General features: G+C 40.1%; 1 protein-coding gene across 1 annotated transcript in view; it reads left to right on the top strand.

Annotated features, from left to right (window-relative positions):
• Positions 1-12,932, top strand: part of ctdp1 (CTD (carboxy-terminal domain, RNA polymerase II, polypeptide A) phosphatase, subunit 1) — a 34,222-nt gene that overhangs the window by 3,239 nt on the left and 18,051 nt on the right. Inside the window, exons 5-11 of the mRNA XM_061760286.1 lie at positions 239-389; positions 991-1,081; positions 1,830-1,996; positions 2,979-3,953; positions 5,755-5,896; positions 6,138-6,344; positions 7,133-7,286. Of these exons, the coding sequence (XP_061616270.1) occupies positions 239-389; positions 991-1,081; positions 1,830-1,996; positions 2,979-3,953; positions 5,755-5,896; positions 6,138-6,344; positions 7,133-7,286 (1,887 nt within the window). The remainder of the gene's footprint in view (positions 1-238; positions 390-990; positions 1,082-1,829; positions 1,997-2,978; positions 3,954-5,754; positions 5,897-6,137; positions 6,345-7,132; positions 7,287-12,932) is intronic.

Here is a 12,932-nt window from a genome sequence, read left to right as displayed (position 1 = left end):
CACCGGAAATTATTCCAATTCACTTAATTGGTCAGAAGATTATTACTTATTTACATTTTAGAATTATTGTCCATGTTGCTGCACTGGTTTTTATGTAGGAATATTGTGTCTTGTATTGATGTTATGTCTGCTATATTGAACTACAGATTGAAATCGGAATTAGCATAAATATTTGTTTTCAAAATCTACATATTTTTTAATTTCACACGTTAATTTAACTTTTTTTATTTTCCTCCAGGGCATTTTTCACTTCCAGCTGGGACGAGGTGAGCCGATGCTTCACACGCGACTACGGCCGCATTGCAAGGAATTCCTGGAGAAAATTGCCAAACTGTACGAGTTGCACGTCTTCACGTTCGGGAGCCGCCTTTATGCACACACCATTGCAGGTAATGTGTGCACTTGACTTCCATTTCTCTCATAGATGAGTAATTTGGATTGTGCAGGAAATGGTACCATTTGTACTTCCCGTTGGAGTCCATAAGGGGGCACTATCTACTAATATACCGGTATTGTGTTCAAGGTGTGATTAGGTATGCTCTTTAGCTATGGACTTATTTCAAGTTGACATTATGAGCACCAGAGAACATAAACTACATCAGAATCTGTATTTCTGACTTTTTCCTCCAGCAATCTAAAATAAAAATGCTTATGCATGAATAGCAGTTTAGTAAAAATAAATGTTGTCTGTCCCCTCAGCAGAATTTTGATTTAGTGTGGGATTAAATTGAGCTAGCGTGATATAGGCCATCCTTTATTGAGGCTGCAGTCTATAACCCCAGCAAGGCACTGTTTTGCAGCCATGTGATGAATGTTTAATGCATTTGAAATTGAAATTTACTACCTCTGATGAGTTGAGGCCAGCCGGGTCTCCAGCTGCTGTATATTTCCTGTCAAGAAAGCAAGAGGGGATATGAAATTATTTGAAAAGAATGCTTGATTCAAAAGAGCAAAAATACGCTCCTATGTTGTTTGCTTTTGTTTTCTTAGGCTTTCTGGACCCAGAAACAAAGCTGTTCTCCCATCGTATCCTGTCCAGAGATGAATGCATCGATCCCTTCTCCAAGACGGGGAATCTTAGGTGGGAATTGATATGTGCTACGGATGTCAAATTTATAAATCCGATAATCAATTGACCATTTAAAGGGGACATTGGATGGGATATAGTGGGGTCTCTGGAGTGCCTGCCCACCCATCAAGTATAGAATTACACAACCAAGTAAATCTTTCTTAGCTTCCTACTTTTGAAAATATGTCTGTGAGCAAACTGTTACAAATTTCTCCTGATTGTGGCGCAAGGTTTTATGAAGCTTGCATGCAACCTGTTGACTTTTTTTTCTTTAAATCTAGTACAGTCAATTTTTTACTTTTTATTTACAGCACTTTTTTTTCTGTACAGTGATTTTATTTTTTTATGTGCGGTTCAGTTGTATTTAATTTTAGGCACATTACGTTGAAGTAATGTTTTTAAAAATGTATTTAAGTAAAATTATTATTTAACTTTTATGTGCCTTTTCAATATATTTTTTCTTTTGTATTTAAGCGTAGTCTTAATGTTCAAACTATATATATTATAATGTTACGGTGGCTTACAATAATAAATACGCTTTTTAGGAATTAAACCACCACCTCATTTTGATGAGCACTTAGTTCTACTGTGTTACTGTATTTTAATGTTGGCTAGCTATGTATTTTTAGAGATGGTAACTGATGTGAAACATGACCTGGGATGTATATGAAATTTTGAAAGAAAATCCAGAATATCTCTTTTTTTAAATGCACCGCCGTTGCTGTGCCAACAAGCTTGCTGTCCTTCGTTGTCCTAACAGGTATCTTTTCCCCTGTGGGGACTCGATGGTGTGCATCATCGATGACCGTGAAGACGTGTGGAAATTTGCGCCCAACCTCATCGCTGTGAAGAAATACGTCTATTTCGAGGGCATCGGGGACATTAGCGCGCCGCCAGGCTCGCAAGAAGCTCTGATGGCCAAGAAAGGTACGGAAGTGAGATATATATATATATTTTTTTTTCTCTCTCAGGTAAATGTGTCCTTGTGATGCACAGCAAAAGTAGTACACATCAAATTCAGTGTAATGTTCAAGGCTTTGTTTCCAGTTCCTTGCAAAGTCCTCTCGAAGAGCCACTTTTAAGATAACATGCAAGTTCTTGTTAGGTTATTGCTTGAATGCAGTCCAGAGTTTTAAATGAGGCCACAGAGTGCAGCCTCCTCTGTTTGACATGTGATTCACTTTGTCTACCCAAAGACAAAATTCTGTGGCAATTGTGCCTCTATGAAATCTGAACTGAAGAATTGCTTAGCTGTTTCTGAAAAGTGATCTTTTGGGGAAGGTGGAAAAAAATGAAAAAGGAAGTGGACACTGGATAGCCCCGAGATACACCAATGTAGATTAACACTAAATACATTAAAACAGTGAATCTGTGAAGAAACCAAATTTGTATTTGGATCTCATTAATGCAAGATGCAAGTGAGTATTAGGGCCACAGTAAAAATAAGTAAAATGGGAAAATTAGGACAAAATAGTCAGTGACAAAAGACAGTGGGGAAAAAAAATGTAACATGATGAATCAATGTCAAAATTCCCCCACGAACCAGACCAGCTGTCACTGAATCTCTATGAAGGGCAAATTCTCAACAGTCTTTCACGGAGACTTAAGTTTATGCTGGTAATATTATTATTATTATGACAAATGACTCCCTTTTCCTTGTAATATGACATTTATTTTATTCTCATGAAACTGTGATTTATTCCTCAAATTACAACTTTATTCCAGTGACTTTTCTTTGTAATATTACACATTTATTCTCACTAATTATTCATAACTAAAGTAACATTTGTTTTTTTTTTCTTTTTAGTCTGATACACATTTGTAACTCAAATTCTTGAATCAGAGCCTTCATTCAGTCTCTCCGGTTGTCTTGAATGTAAATTGATTTCTGTGCCTTGTTCCCCCGCAGGAAACCTACCAGGTCGTCCTTCAGAGAGCACAGAAACATCCGAGACTCTCGGCGCGGATGAGCAAAACAACGGCCTCAGGAAAAAGCCGGTAAAAGACGGGACCGCGGCATCCCGCTTTTCTCAGGGCGTCCCGACAAATGAACGGACGCATCCCGCCGCGCCGGATGAGGCATTGACGGATAAACATTCAGAGGCTGATGAGGAGGCCGCTGCGAGAAAAACTCACGGGGTTGATAACCAGGAAAATAGTAAAGAGGAAAGTATTATTAGCAGGACAGATGAGGTACAGGACAATCCAAACTCTTTAATGCCAAACAATGAGTCCAATAATCTGGACTTTGACCTTTCCAGCGACAGCGACAGCGATTCCGTTAGGGAAAAGCCACCCTCTGTGGACGGTGACAGCGAGGCAAAGAAGTCAGAGATTGAAGCGGCCTCACAAGACAATGGCAATGAAGCAAAAGACGGGAATAGTGAAGTCCAAAATTCTGAATCGGCAGAACCTTCGGATGGTCTCCTCCCCGAGTTGGGGAACGGCTGCTCGGACAGGAGGGAACCCGAAACCGAGTCACAGAATAGCGAACAATCCGGGGTGACCATGGGGGAGGAGCTCCTGGACCAGAGCATGGAGGACGAGGAAGAAGAGGAAGTGGATAACGACCGGGACGATCACCTCATTTATCTGGAGGAGGTGCTTGAACGGATCCACGGCGAGTACTACGCCCGCTACGAGGCTTTCCTAAAGACGGAGGTGCCCGACACGCCGGACATTCGCAAGATCGTCCCCGAGCTGAAAAGCAAGACCTTAGACGGAACGACGATAGTGTTCAGCGGTTTGTACCCAACCAACTACCCAATAGAGAGGACTCGTGAGTACTATCATGCCAAGGCACTGGGAGCAAAGATTGGCAAGAATTTGGTTCTGGATTCACAAGAACCCAATGTGACCACACACCTCATTGCAGCAAAATCTGGTATGTAAAATTGATTTAATATGTTCCATTTTTTTAGTTTCTGGTACTACTGTCTGAAATTTAGTCACTTTTATCAGGAATTAGCATACAGTGAACCCCCAATATTGGCGGAGATAGGGACCGAGCCCCAGTGGCAGTTTTAGATGTGGGCGACACGTGGCTGTCATTTATACTTGTGGATTTTCACTGTTCGCGGCAGGGGAGATAGCGGGGGTTCAAGGTTATGTAATAATTTTTGCTGTGGCATAAGAATATGTCGCCACGCGGCACAAGAAGTCATCCTGAGTTTACTGCTTTTTAAAGATGAGTTCAACCATACAGAGACTGTGATATTAAGCACGTCTTTTTTTTAATTTTTATTTTTGATTTATTGAATTTTTTTCTCTCCCTGTCCTCCCTAATTTTATTTAGTCCATTCAGCCCATTGAGACATGTCGATTAGCAGCATGCTGGAACCATTCTGAAGTGATGGAAGCTTTTTCTTTGCTTAACGAGGCCCTAATCCGAGAAGGGTCATCCAAGGCTTGTTTAAATGTCAAATTTACTCGCATATTGTCAAAATTGTTCTTGAGAGAAAATGGAGGCTCGAGTTAGGTGGCGGTTTTAATAAAGAGAATGCAGATAGGGTGGCATTTTCTCTGCGTGCATAAGCAAAATGCTTACTGTTGGCACACAAATCTCAGGAAAATCAAAATGAGACTCGTGCCTGTATATGCCACCAATTCAATTTACCCTCTGAAAACAAGCGAGCACGGGAAGTGGCGCCGTTGCCTTGGGAGCCGGCCGCACTCAGAGACGCACTTGGCAATCAGTTACATTCTACAACAGCACAAGAAGAAGAACAATTGGAGGGGAGGGGTGGCAGCACAGATGAAATCAGGACTTTGCAAAGTTCACTTCATTTGGATAGAACCCCTGAAAACTCTTCTTTTTTGTGCTGTTGGAACAACACTGCAGTGGTTGGACAGAGATTAATCTAGTCTATTTAACCAAAATCTGCATTCTCTGTGCCAATTTGCTTCGTAATAGCAGTTTTATTCACCCCATTTTTTTTAAATACACAGTTTATCTTCTGTATGTTTTAGAGCATCATTTGCTTTCTCAGGTAAAGAACCAAATTAGAAATCCTCCCTGGGACTCGGGCGTAAAATATTGCCGTAATATAACATATATTAGGGAGGGCCAACTTGATGCGTGTAGAGAGGCAAAAAAACAGTCCAAACTATGGTGCTCCACATTCAAGTTTGAAACAGAAGTACTCCATTCCGCTCTACAGAAATGCAAATCCTCTCTGCAAGCTTCACGTTTCTTTGTGATTCCCACTGTAGGGCTGAGCTTGTAGGTTTGAATCCCAACAAGCAAGCAAAAACAACCCTTCAACTTCTGTCAACAGAAGTGCATATTTCTGGGAGTCAATATCTGACTCAGATATTTCAATTTTAGATTCTGTGCTAGCCATTGAACGTTAGCTATGTGCTTAAAAAACTGACCCGGGGTTAATGAGCCTATATACTGAGAATGTACTCCTATGTCTGTTGAGTCAAACATCAATAAGTAGTATTCAAGCAGAAACACTACTCGCTGTGGATTTGAAGACACTATTGATTTGGCAGAAAAGTGAAAGGAGAGTGACTCTGGAGGGCAAATCTTCCTTGTTATCTTTGTACAAGTATCGAATTATTTTCTCTCTCCCAAAGTCTGACCATTGCTCTGAATTAGACAGAAAGTGTGTGTATTTACTAATAGGTTTTGATCAGAAGGTTGACGTCGACTGGCGGTTGTCGCCCTTTTTGTCCACCAGGCACGGAGAAGGTCCGTCAGGCACTGGGCTGCAAGCACCTCCACGTGGTCAACCCCGACTGGCTGTGGAGTTGTCTGGAGCGCTGGGAAAGGGTGGAGGAGCAGCTGTTCCCGCTAAAGGAGGACTACTCCAAGCAGGCATGGTACGTTTGTTGAGTTGAGAGACGTAGTGATATCAGCTGTTCAGTTCATTGGATACTCTTAACACACCACACATCACATAAGGATGATTATTTTCGAGACAACGGACAGTCGAGCCTTTGCTAACTTTGATTGGAAGAAAGGAAAAAAAACCATCTCTAATTTGGCCTGATTATTGGTTATACAGTATGGTTATCCCGCTTAAAAGCATCTTCGCTGATCATTATTATTTGCTGCTTGTAGGAGCAACAGCCCGGCGGCTTTCCTTGACAAGCAGATATCCCGGCACAAGTCTATTTTCCGAAATCCGCCCCCAATCCAGCACAGACCTCCTCCGGCACCCCCTGAAGTTCGAACCTACGACCCTGTCACTGGGAAGCTGATTCGCAAGGCCCCTCAGGTGTCTCCTTACCTACAGGCATCTGATCAACAAGGGCAGTCGTGTCTCAGGTACTGAGCCGAGACAATTTCCTGATAACGTACTGACGCAGTAACATAACATGGGAAATAATGGATATGATTAGTGGATGTCCTACCACTTCATAATCCTTTCAATATCACTTTCTGCTCTAATTTGTATGCACGCAAATATAATGGCTTTAGGAAACTGTAGCACGTGGGTATTGTTGGAAACCGTGGTCGTACTATTGGTGTTTGTCTTTATTGTATTGACAAAAGACTCCATTACACATCTTAAATACTGTATATGGGTTTGTCCAGTGGGCCACATTTACTTCCATCCCATTCTCCTTCAAGTAGCTTACTGTGCAGATACTGTACTTCCCAGATGACTCCCAATGGAGACATCTTTCCTTAGCTACTCAGTAGAACAGTAAAAACTCACATTTTAGTGATTATTTGTTGGATTTCTACACTGTAAATGATACCGCAGTTACCGGTACCTCAGCATTGCATCATCTTGTTGTATGAGGCTTTACTTCTATGGCACATACTTGTGTCACATATTCAGAAATGGCTAATTTCTTTACATAATTACATGATAATGAGCGATCATGAGGGGAAAAAATGGAATTAAGTAATTCAAGGATTGCAGACATATCAAATTTGCATCAACTTTGATTTTAATCATCAAACAGTTAATTAAGTAGAAGCATGAGATTTACTGTACATAAAATCTTGGCCTTTACCTTCACTTTCAGTCGCTGAAGTCAAATAAAAAAGAAAGACCTTCACCCAGTATTTGCTGTATTTTACTAACTGACTTCATTGTTGTTCAGGGGAGCGCCAAATAGTCAGCAAGATGTGGCAGTAGGCCCCAGCCAGGATGACGAGTCGCTCGAGCCGTCGCATCGGAAGTGTCAGCCGAGCATGTCAGAAACGATGCCGTTGTACACTCTTTGCAAGGAGGACCTCGAGAGCATGGATAAAGAGGTAAAGGACTGGAGAAGCAGTATAAAGTAATTAGTAATTGTGTTAATTAAAAAAACAAACAAACGACATTGTTTCTAAATGTCTATACATATCATTATATCACAATCATTTGAAAAGGGGTGTACTCCATAGACATTTTATATCCACGGTGTGTCTATCCTTGAGCCTTGAGCTCAGTCAGAGGTTGCACTTCCTACACGGGAATGACACTTGGTTAAATCGAATGCGCCCGAAGGACTTGGACGTCGTTGTAATTGGTCATGCTGTGAGTGAATACCAAACAGCCAGTGCAGTTAATAACTCATTTAAAGTAACTCATTTAAAGTTACTCAGGAATTCAGTTTGGAAACTGCTATGCCATGCCATGCCTTTCCTTTTCATTTTATTTTTTAAATTCTCTTTTTCTGTATCGGGTTAGTATTTAAAGATGCAGGCTCCTGAAATGCATAAAATGCAAGAAGGGAGCCAAATTCGTAAAATGTTTTGCATAATTTTTTTTTAAGTCTGATGTTCATAGTGACACAATATATTAAAGGTAGTTTTATAATCAAATTCCCCCACCCTTATTTTCTCCACTTTATATTACAAAAAAAAGTCCAATTTGTCATTGGCAAGAGTGCACTCTTAAAGTAATTTAGCATCAAGTAAATGAAAAGAGAATGGCTTTTTCTGTATATATCCATAAATCTCACACATTTTGCAGGATTGCGGTAAATAGCATTACTACTGCCACTTTAAGTCATTGTTTACGTTGACTTTCCTGCAGGCAATAAGTTTGAAAGAATCATGTCGAAATCACCCCCACGCTTTAAAAATGACAACAAGACGCTGGCTGAATTGTTTTTCTCTGATTATTAATCTAGAAACATGTCCTTATTGCATCTGATATTAAGATGAATGCCAGGGAGACTCAAAGTGAGTTTGTGTTGCAGTTTTTTCTTTTTCTTTTATCCTGTAATGAAAGTCTGATAACTATTATAGCCTCTGAGGATGTTGCTGTGGCAAGTCTCGGCCCGGCTGTGAAAATGATGTCGCTAATGTTGTTCCATAATGTCTTTCCACTGAGATATCTGCTGGATAATCTGTCCAATAATTGTACACGAAAATTGCGAGCTCAGATCGTTGCCACAGCAGCTGGAAGTACATGCACTTTCGTTTTTATTTATCTTTGAGGCCCAAAGACCTGTGCTTTCTTTTTTTCTTGTTTTCTCTCAGCCGTTATTAATTAGCACCATTGTGTACATTGCCACGGTGTGATGGACATAATTAATTTGCGCCGTAATTAAATGCCAGCCTAATTTAAATGTAGCACAAGTCGGAGATCGAGATGGTTAATGAGGTGTTCAGTGTTCACACAGTGCATTGTGACTGAAACGTCGCATCGCACCCGTCTAAATGTGACTTTTTACATAACCATAAAGCCGGTGTAGTTCATCTAGAAGTGTTAATGATATTGTTATTTGTCTCCTCTACCGTTCTTTAATGACACATTTAAAGTCTTGGACACTTTATTGTACCATATTTCCTCATGCAGTGGCAAGGAGATGTTTATTTACTCAAGTGCAGATTTGGAGGCATCTATTAGGGTAGTGGTTCTCAAATGTTTTAGACCTAGTACCACCTTTAAAATAACACTTAGCTCTCCAAGTACCAGCATCATGACCAACATTAAAATACAGGCCCAAGTGTTCATCAAAAACGAGACATACATTTTATTCTTAAAAAGTATATTTAGTATTATTGTAAGCCACTTTACATTAACGTGAACATTAACACTGTAAAAAAAAAAAAAAAAAAGACCTAAATAATGATTCAGTTAATGTATTGCACATGAAAGATAAATAAAAATGTTCCCTACATTTATTTAATTATTTTTTTTACAACAAACAGTTGTTAAATGTATTGTCAAAGACAACAAACTGTACTTATTCTTTTGCATACCACAGTTTGAGAATTACTGTATTCGGGTGTGTACAGATGCATATTTAGAATAATGGAGCCATCCATCCAGTATCTATAGCGCTTGTCCTCGCTAGGGTTGCAAGAAGCAAGCAAGACAAATCGTTGTTGAACATCTGGTCGGAACATTTTAGGAAGTGACCCAGATGAAAGGGTCCTTTCGCAGAAGCATTGCCTTTCAAATGTCATCTGAGCTTAAAGGGCAGTCTGTGACATTCTTAAATGTTTTCCAACTTGAGGTCACAAGGAAAAATAGCCAGTCTCTTTAATTGAGTGACGCTAAAGTCCAAATCGGAGTCTGGTAAATGTCGCCAGTGGTGACGTGTCATTGACGCAGATGTGGCGGAGAAGCTTTGCCCAGCAAATGAATCGCTGTAATGTGTATAATATACTGTAAATGTAATGTGCCCTTTTTTTTTTATAGCGCTTGTATGTTGGGGACCTGTTGGTTTTGCTGGATATTTCATAGTTTAACAGATATGAAAAAATACATCCACAGACGTGATTACATCGCTTGACTAAACACTGTCAATTTGTTTGAAAAGTTTTAATGTTAGTAATGTCAGATTACAAGATCCCAATTTAGTTAATTTGCAGATCCTCAAATTTCAAATACAGTAGTTGGTGCGAAGTTGGACACAGCCCATTCCAGAAATTACTTTTAGCACTTTTTATTATTTTCATTTGGGATTCACATTTCTTTAATCTGAACACATTTTCATTTTCTTTTTTTGAACAACATTTAGTGAAGAATTTCAGCCAGTTGTTTGACCGCCCAATTGTTAGTGAGTAGTACTAATTTCTGATTTGTTCATTTAAAAAGTTCAACCGAAAAGTTGAGGGCCGCAGTTTTTTTGTGTTTTGTGACGGGACCATCAGGATCGACGATATGGAACCTGCACGATTGATTGAACTGAGTGTTTGACATGACACATTGGTGTTTGTGTAACTCATTAAGCCAGGTATCACAAGAGAATGTAGCCTCGTCATCACTCAGGCTAATCCCAGCCCTTACACATATTGATCTCACACATCCATACTGAAGTTTAATCCTTGGTAGACGGCGGGGGAGGACACGCTTCTCCATGAGTCTGCAGAAAGCTTTTCAGGAAACGCGTCCATTGTAAACCTGCAATAAATGCTTTTCGGGTAGCCACAATGCATGACTCCAATATTGATGTTTTATAACTTATCAATTATTTGTAAAATTATCTATCAAGCAGGAACAAAAATGATTTCCCACAAAATATTTTAGCAGTTTTAGACTCATGAGATTCTTCAAAATTAGATACCACGAAGGTTAGTGTGTTAGAGCGACGTGGTACGTAACATCAAGAGTTGTAAACGGTACATCTTCCTGCCGCGTAGGGTCCAATTACAAGCGATCTTGTCAAATTCCAGGTAGCTGACCAGTTGCGTTCATCCATCATGTCAACAAAACCAGCTTGTATATTGTGTATTCTTTAACCTGGAATACTGTGAATACAGTATTCCTTGTTCTCTCATTTAGCTGTTTGTTTTCATTCAACTGACTGGCACGACATCTGGCATTGTCGCTCGCTTAAAAATATATACTTGGAATACAGCTTTTTGGCTTCAGATAAACTGTGTTTCTGCAGTCTTTCATTCATGTCTCACTTTATTCCATCTCATCCACTGAATAGTGCTGGTCCGACCCTTTGCAGCAGTAGCAGTACGTACTGTACTGTACTCAGATTTGGAATCTAGAAAAAAGAGAGTGCTTGGCTTTGTCCTAATTTACATTTTGGTTCTCCCAAAGATATTTGATTAGCTTGAAGTCACGATGTCAGGCAGTTGTCCCTTTATGAACCTTGCTTTGTGCACCGGGACAACAGTTTTGCGTCAACATAAAACTATTGTCCAAAATGTCTTGATTCCACAGGAATGAAGGAGTCTAGCCGATCTCTGATTGATCACAAACACTCGTGTAATCCTGTTTGTTTGTTTGTTTGTTACCTTTGACGCTGCATATTGCGGTGCAGTGCGTCTGAGATAATGGGAACGAGAGGTAACATTCGCAGTCTCTGTGGAGTTCTTGTGCTCAAACATCACTGCTCTCAAATATTTCCCTTCTCGGGTTGTCCTTGATGTAGTACACAAGCGGCTAGCATGGCCTTGAGTTCACCCCAAGCTAATGAACAACTAAGGTGTCTGTTTTATTATCTGCCTCTCCATTTGATTCATCCGACATCCCTCTGGGCGTCGGATGAGCCTTCCTTTTATCAATGCAAAAAGAGCTTCCTCTGCAGCATTAAATGACCGCTTGCGATCTTACAGCTCACTGCCTGACATATTATAACCTCTTCATACCTCTTCACAAATTAAGTCAGTATTTCAGACAGGGGAATAAAGCCCAGATAATCCCTCTTCAGTGGGCGTTTGTAAAGACGTCGGCCTGGCGAAGACGGGCTTGGTTTGTTTCGTAGCCACCTGGCGTAGCAAAATTGGCAAGGACAAATGTTCCCCCGATTGGTCCGCTTTACGGAACTTTCTTGAGCTTCTTCTGCAGCCTTGCACATTTCCATTAACTGTTGCTTTGGGGTGTAATGTATCCATTTAACTGCAAATGACTTTGGATGTTTCTTTGACAGACTTTCAGAGTCTGAAAATGCAGTGGTATCCACTGTCCACTGTTTCATCACAAATATCACACTTGATTGGTCTGCAGGCAATTTAGACACACAACTATTTGTATACGAACAATACAAAGTCAATTATCCATTATGTGTCCCCTCTCAAATCTTTTCCCAATGATAAAGTAAAATTAACTTATACCAAGAAAGGTGACTGTCGGAAAGTTGCCTCAAGAAACCTCCCCACTAGATTGCACGTTACTATGAGATTAATCTCGGGCGGCTACCTTTTAAATTTTCCTTTGTGAGAGAGAGAGAGAGAGCCAGTGATTGAGCAGGCCTAAAGGAAATCAGTGCATTTTCACCTTCCAACCAATTCAACAAAAGAAATTTCCTGCCTTGGAATCACACTTTGACTGCAGTACATTTACAGCCAGAGACCACCACGCTCTAAACTAGCTTTAGGGGGAGGGGGTGGTTTGAAAAGTCTTCTGTGCACTTTGAGTGGCCTTTTTGATTACATCCAAGAAATGGATGTTGTGGGAACTTTGCTGCGCTATATCTCGCAATTGTTAGTACTTCCATTTTCAGCAAAGGTCAAATGAGCTGTGGCAGGTTTAAAAAAAAATGTGCTGATCCGGAGCACATGACTGCGTACTGCATCTACTGCTCCAATATGGTACTTTGCTGCACTATCGGAGAGCTGAACGGTTATAAATCACAGCTCAGGACAGTGGTGTGCTTCTTCTGGGATAAGATGTCAAGCGAGTTGAATGCCACGGTTCTTCTTCCGTTTTAGTCTTCGCACTTTCCTTTCTGAAAGCTTAAACAAAATACAAACCACAATGGCACAGCCACTATGTTCTATATTTTACATTTTTCAAAAATAACTTTAAATTTGCTTTCAAATCTGGTGTTTGACTGGAGCACATTAAAGTCTCATAAAGACGCAGAATGACATTTGTGTGAATGAAGAAACACTTTCCTTTTTCATTAAACGCCATTTGGAATTATGTAGCAGCAGATTTGCCCACTTCCTAATGGGAATTTAAAATGACTTTCTCACCATAAAAATAATACAATATTAAATTTT

Source organism: Phyllopteryx taeniolatus, chromosome 21 (genome assembly GCF_024500385.1).
Source record: "Phyllopteryx taeniolatus isolate TA_2022b chromosome 21, UOR_Ptae_1.2, whole genome shotgun sequence".
Lineage (NCBI taxonomy): Eukaryota > Metazoa > Chordata > Actinopteri > Syngnathiformes > Syngnathidae > Phyllopteryx > Phyllopteryx taeniolatus.
This window is presented reverse-complemented; position numbering and strand designations above follow the sequence as displayed.